The sequence below is a fragment of the Falco rusticolus genome, chromosome 7 (assembly GCF_015220075.1).
Source record: "Falco rusticolus isolate bFalRus1 chromosome 7, bFalRus1.pri, whole genome shotgun sequence".
Lineage (NCBI taxonomy): Eukaryota > Metazoa > Chordata > Aves > Falconiformes > Falconidae > Falco > Falco rusticolus.
Window position 1 is genome coordinate 23,496,944 of NC_051193.1, and position 18,401 is coordinate 23,515,344.

The window sequence follows — 18,401 nt, forward strand, 5'->3', positions numbered from 1 at the left end:
GTGGTTCCCCTTCGCACCTGAAAAAACCTGCCAGAGAATTCCCTTTCCCTAGCAGGTGTCAGAACTTCTCAGCCAGGTGGTTTACTACTGAAGCTAACCCGGAGTAACCAAGTATTTCAAAGAGCAAAGTGCTCCTCCCTGGCAAGATGACCCTTAAGGCAAGGCTCCAGGTCTTTGAGTCACAGTCCTCTCAGCCAGCTTTTTTTCACAAAGGAAGAGAACTGCTAAATCTTCCAAAGTCGACAAATATGAAGAGTCCCAATTTTGTAAAAATTGAAAGCCAACTGTTCAAAGTAGAAATTTCTGACAGAGAAGGAGACTTATCAAAAAACCTACAAAACTGTCCTGACCAAATCTGATGAGAAGAATCCAATCCCCTCCCCGCAAAAAAACCCAAAACAAACAAATCCCGAAACAACTACAGGCGCTATCTAAGAAGACAGAAAAACTGTGTGAATCCTAGGGCACAACCTGACATACGGAACATTGTAAAGGATGACATAAATAATACGGTTCTAAAAGATGCCAATGGGAAATTCCTTCTACCCACCAGTCTCACATGAGGCACAGAGAAAGCCTGAGCACTTTTACGGATATCTTTATATTTTAATGATTAAGAACAGCAGGAAAAAGTCCCATGAATAAAAAAGGCCTGAACATCACAATATAAAACATCACCTGACAACCACTGCACTTGTCCATCAGATGTCAGCCACCTGTCAATCATGTCAGAAGCACAACATGCAGTTCTCTCTGACCAGGCCTCAGAGGAGACGAATATGATTTTCCTACATCATTAAACTAGAGCCCACTCCTACGAAAGGCTCTGAAGTTGAGATGTACAAATGTAAATCTGAAGACAGATCTACATGCAGGATACACATCTGGAAGGAAATCGTCATGGAGCTTGTCATTTCTTTGTATCTTTTTCTTTTATTTTTTCATTTCTGAAGTCCAAGACAACTTAAACCAGCTGACATCCTGCCCTCTTAGGATCACGCCGTAGGCGAGGCGTGGGCAGCTGCCCTGCAGCTCTGCTGGCAGCACAGGGGGTCAGGGCACAGGGCTCCCAGCACGTCCCTGCGCTTAACGCTGCCAGACCCCACGGAGCAGCACACCTCTGCCCAGGCACTTTTATGAGATGGCTTGAGGCTTTCAGCACTGTAATTAGTGATCAATATTGGCTGAAATTTTATTTTCATTCCAGGTTAAAATCATTTACACTCGGTATGCGCGAGTGAGGTCACAGAAAACCATTCCTCTCTGCACAGGTATCAGGAGGGATTTGGTAACACTTGGTAACAAAGAACAACATGCACATTTCTGTATTATTCATCAGCTCTGAGCCTTGTCTTGGTACTTAAAACTCATTGTAATAGTCTGTTTCTGGTGATGAGCCAAGTGAGCAAGTGAGAAGTCTTCAGCTGCTTATTCAAGTTCAATAGGAAAAATAGTATTATGTTGCTCATTATGTTGCTCCAGTAACTTCTGTTGACTAAAATAATTCACGCCTAACGGTTCTAATTGCCTACTGAAACAGATGGATTAAGCTTTGCAATGTATAAATTGACTTAAATGTGGTGACTTTGTACTAGGAATGCCAAGTTTTAAAAATTCCTAACAAATGTTACTCACTGCTTTTTCACCTAATATAAAAAAATTATATATTACTTATTTCCTAAAAGATTTATTAATATTTTGCAGTAGAGCCTTCCATTTGCTGTAATGGATGGTACTATAAATAAATGTTTATTTTTGTCTTCTAGTTGAATGTACATATGACAACTGTATTTTCTAAGTATATAGCCCTTAGCTACACAAGTTTGTGTTTTAATATAAAACTGCTCTTCCTAATCTGTATAATAAATAGATCTGGCACTCTTAATACAATCACTTATTGCAGAGCTGATTTTTCACATACAATTTTTTGGGGAAGTGTGTGTGTGTATTAATATAAAGTGAGAACAAATGTGGCTATTATACAGTGTATGGGAAAGAGGAGACAGAAAGAAATCTGTTTTACAGAAAATGGGTAAGTTTGAACTTAATTCCTACCTTTAATACTGTCCGCTTATACAAACTCAAATGAGTGACAAAAGATCAGCTCTTTTACCAAAGAAGTAATTAATGGGATAGTGTGAAAATGTGTTGAGATTTATGTTCAGAATTAATTGGAGTGCTTCCAAAAGTGATGTCTTTCTTTGCTTGTTGATTAGTATATCAGGCAAGGGGGTCAGAAATCTTAAGATTTAATAGTGTAATTACGAAAGCTTTCAAGCTCTGCTTTCATTGTGTTGATTACACACGGAGTTAATGGTATTCAGAGAAACTGTTTGCTGAATATGGGCTGTGGATGAATAAACATTAAAACATTCCACATTTTTATTTCTGAGGTTTCATTGGTTTCACAGTTTAACTGACACAAATCTATAGGTATGATTACACACTTAGAGTGATTTGTCAAGTAATTGGTATAAAATGTATTTAAATCACAAAGAAAAATCCACGAAAATGTAACTATTGTTCAATCATTTGATACATCCAACATCTCAATGTTATTTTAGCATTTATGATGACTGCCAATGCTGGACCTAATCAAGACTCCTGCTTCTTTAAATCACTTCTTGAACCAAACGCTCTGATGACCAGATTCTCAACTCTGTGACAGTCTCCATACACTGTTAAGCCATTCAGCAGAGAATTCCTTGTGCAGGGATTCCCTTGCTTGTGCGGAGCTGCCATAAGCTCTTCAGCTCTGCCCACCACCCAGGACTTAATCCTGCAAGATGCTGAACAATATGGCCCCAATCCAGTAAAGCACTTAGGCACACATTTAATATAGCTGCAAACGCTACTCCACTCTGGCTCATGTCACCAGAAGTACCTCTGCATATCACAGCACATTTTTTCTCAGTGCTAACAAAAAAACTTCCCAACAAACAATTTACAGTTGGCTACTTAGAGCTGTCACTGAAAACTCATTTATATTTTTGTCTTGGAAAAAGCATAATCCTTCACAGCCATGAAGAGTTTTAAATACAGAGCTGCTAAACCCAAATGGAAAGTCTTCAGACCCATCGAAGCACCCAACTGCTGTTCATTTGGTCACTTACGCTGTATTCTTCTCCCACCCACAGTGGCAGTTTTGTGCTTTTTGCATGTGTAAGTCATTTGGCTTGCCTCAAAAACACTCTAAAAAAATATGTATTTTCAAAATATTATCTATAGGATGTCAGAGTTGCTACGTGGCAGCTAAAGAAATGGAAATGGCCCAGGCAGTCTATAGGCTTAAGATGGTGCAGAAAGGTTTAAACTCTCCACTGCTGAACACTTCAATATGTCATGACTTTTCTTACCACAGCCCTATCTTTAAGATTTACTACAGGATTAACATACTGGCTGCCTACCGGAGTAAATAAACAAAACAGAAGTTTTTGGTCTTTTAAAAGTTACATTATTAAAAAGAAAGAAAAATACATGAAGTTTCTGTGCTTTTTTTTTTTTTTTTTTTTACACTGTCAACACTGACCAAATTGCCTTAGAAATGATCTGATGCACAGAGCTGACATCTGAGGTACTTCCTTGCCAGCCTTGATACTTCTGGGTGCTGGTCCTCAGGTCTTCAACGAGAACTGAAACCAGAGGGAGAGCTTTAGATCTCTTAGTGACCGAGAAGGTAGAAACTCTCCACAGTCTCGTTATTAGGGGCTGGAAGTACTGTCAGTGCCACAACAGCACAACGCTGGGGAGACAGAATGTAACTTCACATGTTTTTATGTTCACTAATGATCTACTTTAGGGTGTTCAGATGTTACACACTCAAAGATTGCCTTAAAAAAACTTCCAGTAATTTGGTTGTGGTTTAACCCCAGCCAGCAACTAAGCACCATCCAGCAGCCACTAGCTCACTCCCCCCGTGGTGGAACTGGGGGAGAGAACTGGAAGGGTAAAAGTGAGAAAACTCGTGGTTTAAGAACAATTTAATAAATGAAATATGATAACAATAATAATGATGATGACGTAAGGAAAAGCCAAATAACAGGGAGAGAGAAATAAAACCCTAGACAGTTTGCTCGCCACCACCCGACCAATGCCCAGCCAGTCCCTCAGCAGCGGCCCCCCACCAACCTCCCCCTCGTATTACTGCTGAGCACGACCACGACATCGACATCGTCATCGTACAGTGTGGCACAGCCCCTGGGCCAGCTGGGGTCAGTGTCCCCTCCCGGCCCCCTGTGCACCCCCTGCCTGCTGGCTGCTGGGGCGGGAAGAGGAGCAGAAAAGGCCTTGGTGCTGTGTTATGTAGCTACCTAAAGGAGTAATAAAAATAATCTGATTCTAGCCTTTTGCAATTAATCTTAAGAGTCTAAAGATTTTATTGCATGTGCAGGGTACTAGCAGGAACGCACATGAACAGAATTCCACGACTCTATGAAGTGCACAGCAGAAATGTCTCAGTGTCTAATTCACAATGAGTATTGATTTGCACTGTGCTTTAACTGGTAACAGCAGGTATGCTATGATGGAAAAGATCTGAATAAATGAACAAAATCTTCTAAGGAGTTTTACTGGACAAGGTGGTCTTGTCCAGCTTGTTATTCTCAAAAGCTTTTTGAAATGTCACTTTCATCTATCCGAGAACGTATAGTTCAAAACCAAACTGTCATTCTCATTGTGAAATCATGAAAGGACAGATATCCAAGAAACACTCCCAACCCCCAATCTGTTTACTAAACGAAAAATTATTTACAAATGCAGGCACAGATATTTACAGTTTATATCTACGTTTTTTCCAGTTATCTTCACGGAACAGTGTATGACGGCTGTCTAAAAAAAAAACAAACCCAAAACTATCCTTACACACTCACAGCTCAGCTTCACGTATACTTCTCTCAGTGTGAAACCTTCCAAAATATACAATCAAAAAAGTTCTCATTATTTTGCAACTGTCTTCCGGGTACAGTAGACAAAGAAGAGCAGAGAGCTCAGTCTGTAGATAAATGAAGTTACAGCTCGAGCACAAGACCTGCATGGATGTAGTTGGGAAGGTTTGATCCATTAACCACTGAAATCAGGAAACACACTACTGCTGACCTCAACAGCCATCGACTTTGTGTCACCTGAGCCAAGGAGGCTAAGAAAGGTAAAATGGCAAGTAGCCTACAGAAGGTTTTCTACCAGTCTGTTTAGGTATTAGATAAAAGGAGGTCTAAACAGGACACTTCTAACAACGAACCTGGGTAGCTGGATGTCACAAAATGGTAAGAAATACAGTCCGTTTGTTATTCTACCATTTCCCGTTGGTATCCCAGCTTTCGTCAGAGAAAAAATAGTTTTGCTTTTTTTATAATTCCTTAAGTAATATTTTGAGGAGGAAAATGTTACACATGAATAAAGAAAAGTAAGTATTTTATCATCAATGAGAAGTGACTTGTTTAAATTTTATTCTTTAAAAATATATAGCTCTGCATTTTAGCAACACTGAAGCTGACATTGCATTCTACCGATGAATAAAACCAAAACTAAAACCACATTAAATTGGTTGGAAGTAATGTTCATACTAGCTGTATTCAAGGATATATTTAAAGGTTTCTCAAAACTGAATTCTTTCTGTTTGTATTCAGCAAATATTGGCATACTTGTTAACAATTTGTTAAAACCTTACAAATATACATTCTCATTTATTACTTTTGGGTATTACCTCGGGCTTTTTTTCCAACAATAAGTGGAAATACACACATTACAGGCAAAGGCAACATCATCCAAGCTCATCAAACTAGGAATACTGGAGGCACGTAAATTGTTCGGAAGGGTGTCTTTTAATATTTTGGTATTTAGAGCTGGATCCATTAAAAAAAAAGTGTTCTCCATTTGTCCAAATTTTTTTTTGTGAAAAAGAAAAATTCAGACTTGATCTGGTTTATTATATTTTCAAGAGAGAAAAATCAGGGTCAGAAACGCACCACCATTTATTTTTTTATACTTAAATATGTACTTCACGGAACTATGAAGATATGCTGGTGCAAGGGCCAATTTTGTCTGAAGAGAACATAAGAAGCTTTATGCATAGGGGAAAAAAAAAAGTCCACTGTGCATCACGGGGAACACTAAGCTTTAATTACAGTTTTGCTGCAATTCAAGGGTAGTGTTTGGCAAGGGACTGAAACTGGCTCTACGTGTAGTGTATTTTCTTGTGCAGTATCTCTGCTCTCTAGGTGGCCAACATCTCCTAAGATGTACCCTCTGTATTTCTTCAGAAGCGTAGGTCATTTGCACGGTGCTACTCCCAGAAAAGGGAAGGTGTCTGGCATCAGAATGAATCCTGTCACTTGTGAAGTGCTGAAGGATTTCGCCTCTTGTGTAACGAGCGCGCACCCCTGCTCTGGCCGGCCCAGCACAGAAACACACCTTTCACTGAGCGCGGTGGATCTAATACCTGGAATCCTCTTGGAAAGATTTGGTGAAAAACAATGAGCTGGCAGCTACTTAGAGGAGAATGCACAGGTTGCACTGGGGTTTTCTTTGTGTCAAGGACCTTCGGACCATCTTTTTAAAGTGTTCATCAACAGTCCTATGGCTTGTTGATTCTAACAGTGTCATTTAAATTATTTAAAGTATGTACATAACTTTTCAATTAACAAACTGCTTGGCTCATGAAAATACATACACACAATTTATAAGTAGAAAACCAAGACTAAATATCTTATGATGAGCAGGTCACTATGAATTAAAAATGAGTTTTCAAATAAAATATTTAATGACATTTCAAATTAAATGAAACATTGGAAAATTAAAACTTTCAGAGTTAGAAAGTCCTGCTACTGAACCACTTCAGCAAATCAAACCACACTAACGTATCGACCTGACATACTCCTGATCCTGACACACGTAAGAATCAAACACACATGGATAACTCATAATATTCTATATTTTAAGTATTACTATAGGGTAAATTAAAGAAGAGGACCTCAGAAAGAATTAAAGACAGAACACTGTCCACTCACTAAAGTTCCTGGTACGTATGCTTTTGCAGAGTTTATTAGCAGAAGCAAGAATATCCCTTTGTATAGAAGTACAGCAGATACAGTTAACAAATACATACAATAAAAGAATCTTATTATTTGGAGGCTTTATTCACATGTATCTCCTGGTGTTCTTATACTCTAAATACTCTAATTAATGTTTATGACGCATGTAAAATTTTTTGAATTATAAAAAGGTATTTTACATACCGTAAACTGGTGTATCAACAGGTCCATTAGAAATGTGATCCTATTACTAAAAAGAACATAGGTGCAGTTTTCTGTGCAATTACTGCAGGTGAGGCTGTACACATTTAATGTATTGCAGAGTGACCTAAAAAATCAGAAGGAAAGAAAAAGAAAAGGAAGAATTTTATTTTTTTCTTCAGTAAATTAAAAGCAACTAAATGGAAGCACATCACCAAACCTTCAGCAACTCACATCCATCTTCTCAAATTTGGGATTCCAAACAGACCTAAAAATTTACATGAAATCAGCTAAATAATTAATAACTTCCAAAACAGTGAAGCCATACTTATTTAAGTCATGCACTGTATGGCTACTGGACTCCTTCATATTCTAAACGTGTAACACAACTTACACAGAGTATCAGTTAATTTCATAATCTGGATATGTAATATTATTTTCTTGTGGCTTACAGCTTTATCACACAAGTAATTTGGGTACGAGGTTCCTTTCCTAGTGCAACCTTCAAGAAAAAACACCCCCTGTATGAAGTCATTAACAGCAATTCACAGTACACCAGGACCAGCTCTAGAGGGAGGCTGTTGTGTAGCGCCTGTGAACTACTAACACAGGGAACGGAGAGAACTGAGTAGCTTGCACCAAGCCAGCAAAACTGAGCAGGTGAAATTCCTATCCAGAAACTTCTCCTGACATCCTGTGAACCACTGCTGTACAGAGCCTTTAAGCGCTGGTATGAAACTACAATGGCATCAACTGACCTACAACCTACGGCTGGCATGAGGAGGTAACACGTTTGCAATGGTAAGAACAGAAAGTCATAAGCACGACAAGTCAGCGAAAGCTCCAGATGTACAAAACATGCCCAACCATTCTTTGCATCACGTGCAGTCATTTCTATCTGCTCCAATTGAAGTGTTCTTCTCAAAACAGAACTTGCAGGGAAGCTGGGACCAGTCCTACAGAATATACTCACAGAGAAGATAAATCTGAGTACAGATAATACTATTTCAGAATCAACACAAAATTCATTTCTTGAACTTTGCCTACTACAAAAGCTATCACTGTTAACTATACAAATATGCACACAGACACACAACACAAACATATCGAAAACATACACAATAATAAAGATGGCTGGATCTTCAAATTGTTTGTCTGAAGTAAACCAAAAGGGAAAGAACTCTTACTTTGTTGTTGTTATTTTTTTAACATGAAAAAATGTGACTAAGTTCAAATAAGCTCCACAGAAGAAAATAAATCGTGAGCACTGTCAAAAGGTCAAAGAAAAGTGGGACTGCAACAAACAATAAGTTATCATCCAGAAATCATCAAAGCTGGTATTTAATATACAAGCTGCAGACTAATTCAACACAAAGAGAGAGTTGAGTTTTATGCTTTATTTTTCTCCTAGAATATTTTTTTAAACAACAAAGTTATTTACATAATAAGGAAGGCTGCTTTACTGATTGCTGTATTCATTCCTGTGGCATCTGATTACTTAGCACGGCTCCCCAGAGTTGAAATGGAAACATCTTATACACATATATGCTACTTCTCAAGCCAAGAAAAGCTGGAAATGCTCTGAGGCCAGAAAATTCAAGAGTAAAATTTTTTTTCATTTGCATTTCTGGATGTCTTTTCTTCAGCTGGAGAAGTAATTCTGAATTTTATGAAGAAGCGCTACCTTGCTTGGTTTGATCTGTAAGAACATAATAACATTCTGAGTATCACCATATTACCAGTCATATTAATTTTACTGTACTGGTAATGAATTTTACTCTACTGCCTAATTAAATCCATTTCAATTTGCAGTTCATATGATATTAAAACAGTATTAAATCATCATTTATTGATCAAAGACAGGTTAATTTTCACCTATTTCACCTAATTTTTACCCTACAAGGACAATACCTATACAAAATTCATGTGACATGCTTCATGTGTGTTTTTTAAAACCTGCCTTGCAACAGGATTCCCTTTTCTTACCCTGACTAAAGGTATTTATTTCACTTTCCTCAGTAATGCTGCAAAAACTTTTCATGAGGAACCTGCTTTTACTTTTCATGCAAGATTACTCCCCTGTGTGCGTGTGTTTACGGGGGGGGGGGGGGGGGGGAGAGATGAAACTGTAATAGTAGTTTCTATTTTCACTTGAGAAGAAGATGCTTTAAATCAGCATCTGTCATTTTATCAGCTATTCCGAAATAAAGATTAATTCTATTTAATTATAAACATTATAATTTACCCAAAACGTCAAACACAAATTTGTTAGTTTAATGCATAATTTTGACAGCATTTCAGAGTTTCTGAGGTGATTTAGTTAATTCACTGCAATAATGTGTTTTGATATATGGGATTCCTCATTCCTAAGAGATTCATTTATTTTACATTTGAAAACACAGAAACTTCCCACTTTATATATAGAACAAATTTCACTGTAATAATGCATCATGCTTTTTTATTTCCCAGCTGAATCTCCTGTCAGAAAAAGTACTTGCGTTTTCAGAGACTCAAATAATGAATTTGAAAAGGTGGTGTAGGCAAATGGATGTCAAATTAATTTTTCACAACAATAAAGAGGGTTCTTTTAATTGATAACATAAGCTTGCTAACTACAGTTCGTCTAAATACATCCTAATCATGGCACGCTCTGAACTATGATTCGGTTCCACAATTCTTTTTTAATTCAAAATTGGAAGTGTCAGCACAGAAGTCGTCCCCAGGTGGTTTGCAGTGTTAAATGGCAGATTAAAGACAGCACAACTAATTTCTTTACTTTAATCTTATTAAGGAAACGACAGCTGTCAACTGTCACCATTTCTGCACAAGGCCTCTGAGACAAGCGCACTGCTGCAAATGTCAAGCCAGAACTTTATTTAACCATCAGCTAAACTCTGTGGGATGAAAAGCACAATACATTTCTCATCGCCTTTTTTTCCCTGCTGGAAGTTCTAACTGCTATTAATTCCAAAACTTTTATCTCCAGACACATCAAAATCAATCGAAATAGTGAAGTATGAGCCTCACATAAAGCAGCTCTTTATCGATTACTGATGTTGCACTAAACTTTGTATCACACCTGCAAATCAGCTTTAAAGCTATGTTAGACAGCGTGTATACTCAAACCGCACAGTAAGTCTGCCCTCTGATATAAGGCTTTCCTCTGGAGTAAATCCAATTATAAAAACACTCATTATGGTACACAAACTTTGATCCAAAAAAGAAATCCATCTTTAAACTAGACAAAAATATGTATCTGTATGTTATATTTATTTTACATGACTACACAGAAATAGGAAGAGGATTCATTTTAATCAACATTTTCAAGCTAGATCTCAACAGTTTATATGTATGTACATGGTTTTCTTTTATGCCAGCACATCTTCCCTTTCCTCAATTTGCCTGATATAAACAAGTTGACAAACTGTTACTTTTATTTAAAATACTGGGGCAGCAACAGCTCCAGCCACACAAAACTAACCCACCATAGTGCACCAGGGTATACAGGTAAGAACTCCAACTTTTGCTTTATAAAAATCAGGGAATCATCAACATATAACGAGTTAACCCGTTTCAAGCGTAAAGCTTTTTCACAATACTTTCAACTTCTGAAGATCATAAATTAATATAACGTGATTATCAATGAAGAAAATAACCCGGGAATCTTGATTTGGTAGTAAAGCAATACACACCTAAACATTATCAAGTTTAGGATGTGCTAATTCAGCAGTGAACTGCCCATTTTTAACCAGTTTGAATATTACGCAGCACTCTGATGGGAAAAAAGTGTTTAGTACTGGCATTTAAAAGCTGAGCTGAGAAGAAATGGGAGGTGACCTCCTACTGAAAAATGGTGCACAGAATGGCTGTAGGGTGGAATGGTTCAAGAGCCACCACAGTAAGAATATGGATTGAAACAACAACAACAACAACAATTGATTTTTAGGTAAAAATACCAATTTTACCTCTCAAAGACTACACAGGCCTTTATACTTCACTCACAGGGCCCATTACACAATCAGGAACCCTCAAAGACTCATAATCAATTACTATTTTGTCTGTGGTTTACATTATTTAAGGATATCCATTTAAAAAATGAGCCCCAGCTGAAGTCTAGTCTCAATTAATAGAGAGAAGACAAAACTGGACATCAATTCTCCTTAAGACACTTCCAAAACCAAATCAGTCTCATTCTGAAATGTTACTGTATTTATGAATAAACTATTTGATGACAAGTGACAAACAACCAATTTACCCCAACATTTACAGGTGTGATAGCATTTGAAAAGTCTTCTACAGAATTCTCCAGTCCCTAGCTTATCAACTGTTTCACTGCAAGATCTGGCTCTCAAACCTACAGTTCTGTGACATTTCACCAAGCTCAATTCAACAATAAAATTTGTTCCTATATTGCATGGGAAGGCAACACTGCTCAAGAATATCTTGAGCTCTGAGAGCCTGAAATCCAGCTCTGAGACAGACAGGCATACATCATGAAAAGAGACAGATGCTGCAGGTTTCAGATGTTGACCTTGCACAGTGGACATCTGCTTTACAGTTTCTTTATGTCCTTCTACAAACTGCTGGTTTTCAATGAATGTTTCTCTAGAGGGACTACTAACCCTCAGAAGAAAACAAGAAAGCTTGTTTTGTACTTTACATAAAAAAATGTGTGAGCAATCTTACAGAACTGCATGAACACTAACAGCGTAGCTTAAGAAATGCATGCTCACCAAACCAACTAAAAATTACAAAGAACAAGCTGTAAAACCAGTTCTCAGCTCAAATTAGTTCTAACTGAAAAAAATAATTTGTATCAATACCACCCATAATATTATGCAGGCACTGTTTTCTCCTTTTTATGTATATAATTATGGTTCCGGGTTTTTCACCCTGATAATGCTTGCTTTAAATAAATTATACAAAATATTGTACGAACAGAGAAGATACATTATAATAAAACTGACTTTAATCATGTCTTAACTTGTAACAAAAGTCCTCCATTGTTCCTTACACAACAACTGCTAATTTCTATTTAAAAATGCTGGTCACCCAAGGAACTCAAAGTATTTCACAAATGTTAATTAAACAAACCCTACAAGCCTTATTTGTTAGCAGATCTGTTACAATTTTCAAGGCCAGTAACATGTCATGGCACAAAGGGGCTAAACGAGTTGCCCATAGCAAATATGCAATGCAACACACGGGATGAGATGCATCTTCTGGTCTCGAGTCAACACATTGTTTCACTGCACAGCTCCCACTTCCTTTTCAGCAGAAGCATAAGAAAAATACTGTGAGACTCCGAAGCCTCTCGAAATTCTGCTGAGTATGTCTTATTTTGTGGAGAACTGAACAAATTCAGACAAATTGCAAAACGCTGCTTTAGGAAATAACACGGCTGGACACTAATTTGTATGTTAACACCAATAATAAAACTTGCTATAATACACTGCTTTCTCTTTTCCTTTTTCAGTGATTTATTTAAAGGGGAGAAAAACTGCTCCAGCACCAAATATATCATCTGTCTCAAACGTCACATCTTTTTCACAGCGTTTGCCATCCTGCTGGGCTAACTACCAATCTGGAAGTAGTACAAAACAACAGGCATATTGTTAAATCTTCTGACAATAAAGCTTTATCTTGTAGACATGGGATTAAAGTTCTGAGCTGCACCATACTGCCAGGATTTTGGAGAAAGAGAGATGTAGATAATAGCCCATGTAATCTCCTCACCTACTTGTAAATAGCTTATCCTCATCACAAAACAACAAATTTCCAATTTAAGATGAGTACAAATGGTTAAACACTGCAAGAGCACACAAACAATCTTAAGTACAGTAGTGTCCTTTAGCAAAGCACATTTGGCTATGGGAAGACTGGAGGGCAATTCATGAGAGGTCTTAATTCAACTTCTTTCCACAGGCCTCTGCTTTGTCTTTAAACAGAGAAATCTGCTGCTTCGCTAGATTGAAATTTTAAAAGTCAGGATGTTAAGTTGTATTTGCACAAAAGAAAGAAAAGTAATTTCAAACTCATTTCAAACATCACATGAGAAGAAAAGTTACACAAATGTTCTTCCTCATTGAAAGAACTAAAAATATTCTAGGATTATTCTTTGGTTTTGAAACACTCTCAAACATTCTGTATTTAAAGCAACACATTAGAAGAATTTCTTAGCTACTTCAGTGAGACCGTACTAATACGCATTAACATGGTTTCTGTAAACTAGCCATGTTTGTGGCTGTTTCAAAGTGCTCTCAGAAAGTCCCACCCTCTGGAACTACTGCTTGCTCTAGACAGCTGAACTGCAGATTCTGCACAAAGTATGCTCTCTATCAGAAAGAAGACCACAGAAGTAGCAACAGAGGAGGCTCTGCATCACACACAGCAACATCAAGTCCACCGTGACGCTTCCAGCAGACTCTAGACCCTCTAAGATAGGCTCAAGCAGAAAAAAACTGTAAGAGCAGTTAGCTTTAGAAAGCAAGATCCTGTGTTAAATGACATGCAACCTGATGTATAACTTCCAAACAACAATACTTTCAGATTCCTATGAACTGGAGAACGCAATTTGCTGTAAAGTTGAATGAAACGCTGTATTTCAGTAGTGGAGCTAAGTTCTTCAAGTAGATTTTTTTAACATGCAAGGCTGTCACATTAGTTTACATTAATCTCTTTTCTGCCTTGATATTTCTTTTGGAAACACAGATAGTTGAAAACTTGTGTTAATAAAACAACATTTAAAGACTTTTTCAAAGACTTAGAAACTCTTTTTATAGTTCAGTCATGAATAGGTTCAGGAATCTGAGAAACCAGTTATACTGGTCTGAAATAGGTGTGAGAGACAGCAGCTGTCACAGAGAGGAGAACCTCTGATAAATCGCCTTGGATGTTTTTTCTGTTATACAAACGTAGTTGACATGAGGCTTTATTTACCAGCACACAAATTCCTTTGAGAACTAATCCATCCTCATACTGTCTAACAAACTTAAACCAAAATGTTTTCAGTAACATAAAGACAATATTCTCAAACCTGCTCAACAAAGGATGCCAAAGTGAGACTATACCTAAAATGAAAGAACAAAAATTGAAGATGTATAAAAGATGCACATTCTAAAAATTTAAAGCTAATTTTAAGCTAAGTTTTATGTGGCCACTAAGTGCAGTCCTTTCCCTTGCAAAGTTTATCCCACATTGACGAGGATAACTCAGAATTAGAGCCTCTGCAAATTAACGAGTCCAAAGGCTGCTGCTGAGCTGCTCACCATAGGACCAATTCAAGATTGTTCATCAGTGGAGCTGGCTGGATTTGCAGCAAGTGTGTTCTGCAGGACTTAGTGGGAAGGTAGGAATTCTATTCTCTTGGAAGAGCAAAGTTAAGACATTAAAAGCATGCTTTTTCCTTGGTGTTCTTCCCTTGCACTTCACACCTGTCCCGTAACATATTAACAGGCAGTTTTAATCCCAGCCCTCACAAGGTAGTGCTTAAAATCCAATTATTACAATATTAAATTATATCTACAAACAAATGATGACAATGGTACACCACAGGTTATCATGGGCTTGGTTCCTCTTGTACTAAAAGCATGCCTAGCTCTGCTCTGGAAGCACATAAGTGCTTTTGAATGGTTAAAAGGGTAAAAAGCATGCTTTTGAGTTATCAGTTTTTGCAGACATGCTGTTTAGTCACCTTTTTTTAGGGATTAGACATTTAAACCCTTCCATTGTTAAGTGCTATAAAGAGGAATTCCTCTAATCCACAAGAATTTTGATTTACCTGTTTGTAGAAGCCTGTTCAGCTAGCAGTATCTTACAACTCTTTCATTTTAAAAGCAGTAAGACTCCACTGAATTACAACCCTTTAAAAAAATTCCCCACTTCCCACTAGAGATCTTTACAGACTAACTTTAAAGGTATGTGTCTCCTCTTCTGTTTAATATAGTTCTCCCTTTTCTCACTTTGTAGAATTAGGCATGCCAAAACATATCATAGCTAGAAATAAAATCACCAAGTCAGAAAACCAGAGGTTGAGTGGAAATATCTTTCACCTTCAATGGCAGTGTAGAGTACGGCAGGATTTTTTTTTCTTTGAAGTTCAAGACTTGACTATGAGAAGAATAATCAGTGAAGAAGCAGACGTGAAATAAATATTCTGGTGATTCTGGCAAATGAAGGACTGATCATACTTACTTAAAAGGAATCCGTGAAACCGCATTCGGATTGGTGGGAGAAGTCACCGCCTGAAGAACATTTTCAAGAGCAGTCAGTCCTCCTGCAGCCCGAAATGCTATCTGATCCGCTGTGTTCTAGGTAAACACAAACACAGAGAAGAACCAACAGAAATTAAAGAAATTTCTACATAAAAGATAGGCCTGATAGACAATTGTCCTGAGTTTTGTCAACACAGAAAATCCTTAATATATATATTTATCACGTTGATCACTTGAAAAGAAGCACTTCACTGCCAGTGCACAGGGAAGAGTATTATTTAAGCAAAAGCTGAAATTCTCAGGTGCTTTTCCCCCAAAGATCATATATAAGTGTCAAATATCATAAAGCTAGGACAGTTGAATACCGTATTTTTGTAACGACATAGTTATAGGGATTTTAACAAAGTTAATCTTTATCTGTTGCTGTTATCTTTGAAGCTATACTTTATTGCTTTGTATACGATTTAAAGAACATAGACAATCTCAAGGTGGGTGCCTCCTGTTCTTTTATAAACTTTCTGGAAAAACGGCAACCTCCAGGCTAGTTCCCCGATTTGTCCATGGTATGCATAAAGCAGCTTAGGCAGATCACTTTAAAACACGAGTACCATCATTACGATGATGACACCTGCTTACTTATTTCACAGACTGTGGACCCTGTAAGTTAAGTTGCTGGTCTGGAAGGAAGCCTGACAGTGTCACCAGTCAGACGTCTTACTTTATCCTTAATCTTGGGAAGACAGAAATGTTGCCCGACAGATGCTGTTGAGGATCCAAGTTGTTTAGCTGTTCTGTCTTCTCACATTAATTGCTTGGAGTTTAAGAATCGGGTTAAAAATCTGGATGTGATTTTTGGTAGTGCTTCAGTTATGGGGAACTACAGAGGTGAAGCCTGAAAACGTCACCTAGATGACTGTAGTTTATCTCTTTAGCAGCTCCAGCTTATTACCCCCCAAGTCCTTTGTATAATCCACTGCCTGCAGCTTGTTCAGAATGCAGCAGAACAGATGAATACTTCTAGCTTTGAGGTATGACATTCACATCCAGCTTGTTTTGTACTTGTTATGCTAAGTTGTTGGTTATAAATTGAAAGATTCAATTTACACTAGTCTTGTGTTCCTAGCTTTCTAGATTAGCTTCTCTTTAATCTAGGTGTCCTCTTTGAGCTTCCATTTAGCAGAATTTTACCTTTAAATACCATCTTACCATTATTCTTCCAGTTTGCAGATGACTGAGCTTTTGCTAGAGCAGATCCTGTATTTTAGAACTTACAACACATTATTCCTTCCCTGAAAAACTGGTTTTATCTCCCACTGTTTAAAACAAAGCAAGTAAGATCTTCTTCTTCCCTACTTTTCAGCTGCTGACTTCGTATTACTTTATTGGCACCTTGTACTTAATCATCTTGATCTTGTCAATGATAAGGATATTCCAGTTAGTAAGAAATAATCATTTTTTTCTCCCCCAATGCTGCAAGCACTTGGTATGTAGGAAAGAATGGGAACTGCTCTATAAATACAATCATTATTAGTCCGTAAAGAATGTATTATACTGTAACAGACCATATAACAGAACGCCCCCCTAGTGATTCTGGCAACTAAATCTTTCTTTGAACAATTAGAAATGTAACTGAGTGAGATATGATATGGTTTAGAAGGGAAATATTTTTTCCCTGTGAGAATTAGACATCAAAAGGTAAACACAAAAGTGTATTTCTTACATCTTTCTAAAATCATGCAACGTTCTCTCCATTGTTTCTTCCAAGCAAGCATCTATATTCTATTTAAGCCCCAGCCTCCAGAAAAACTGTTCAAACAGAGAAGTCAGATATTCAAAAAGAAAACATTTCCACAATTAATATGAACTGCATGTAGATTTTTTTAGACAGCCAAAAGGTTAACTTCAAAAGAATAACTTGACTCGAACGGAAATCTGTGTGCCAATTCACCTAGCAGTTAAGATAATCAACCACTGATTTTCTACAGGCTAACTGATAAATATAATTTCTAGCAGTCAATTTTAGTCAGTTAGCCCAGTAAGTGTGCCTTAACTGAAGAGTTAATGCTGAGCTTGGCTCATACACTCCTCTTTGACTTCCTCTTTGCTTCCAGCTAAGGAAACCAAGGGCCGGGGCTCTGCTCCAAGGTGGTACAGCCACCGCGCCTGGGACAAACCTGCTGCACGCGCTGCCTGCCTGCCACGCTGCCACCAGCCTCCTGACAGAGCTGTAAGGAAAAGGCAGCCAAAGAGCAAAGCAACAGTCCCCCCGCAAGCAGACAGCACTACCCTGGCTTGCGGCCCCAGTTCTCCAACCTTCTCCCCTTCCTCCCCTGCCCCACCAGTGCTGCAGAGTGGTTCAGCACCCTCAGACAAAGCCTGGGGCCTTTCCAACAGATCAACTTTCTCTCCACTTTAAAACTTCACGAGTGCAAAGAGAGATTTTGTTATTTCAAGTGTGCATTTTCCTTGGTAATCAACATACACGCGTAACCAGTACAGACGAATGTGCACGCGGGTTTCTGCATACGACTGGCATGCTGGCACCACAGCGCACGAATGAGAAAGACTTTTATGTGACACTGCTGATTTATTTGCTACAGCATATTTGTTAGTGCTACTCTAGTTTTAAACGTGCCAAGCACTTCCCACTTCTCACTTTCCCTATTTCTCATGGGAGATTATGCCACAACCTATTAGCTCTGGTGGTGAAGAAGTCTTTCCTGTCATTTAGACCAAATATGCCCTTTCTCTATTTCATCCCATTACTCGGAGTTATATCTCATTTTATTGCACTCATTTTCTTTCTCCCCTTAGTAATTACTCCATTCTTGAAATCGTACACTGTTAACATTTTCCTACACAGCTTGCTTCTCAACTCTATATACTCATTAATTCTAACCCATTCTTTGATTTTTTTATGTTAACTTTTCTTGTCTGTGATTTTTTTCCAGAACTCCTC

At 37.9% G+C, this 18,401-nt stretch overlaps 1 protein-coding gene across 5 annotated transcripts in view; it reads right to left on the reverse strand.

The window, feature by feature from the left end:
* SCAPER (S-phase cyclin A associated protein in the ER) overlaps positions 1 to 18,401 on the reverse strand; it is a 165,846-nt gene that overhangs the window by 40,180 nt on the left and 107,265 nt on the right. For all 5 annotated transcript variants that reach the window (XM_037393738.1, XM_037393734.1, XM_037393735.1 and 2 more), the window contains 2 exons: positions 15,423 to 15,538; positions 7,233 to 7,356 (listed from right to left, as the gene is read on the reverse strand). In XM_037393738.1, the coding sequence (XP_037249635.1) occupies positions 7,233 to 7,356; positions 15,423 to 15,538 (240 nt within the window). The remainder of the gene's footprint in view (positions 1 to 7,232; positions 7,357 to 15,422; positions 15,539 to 18,401) is intronic.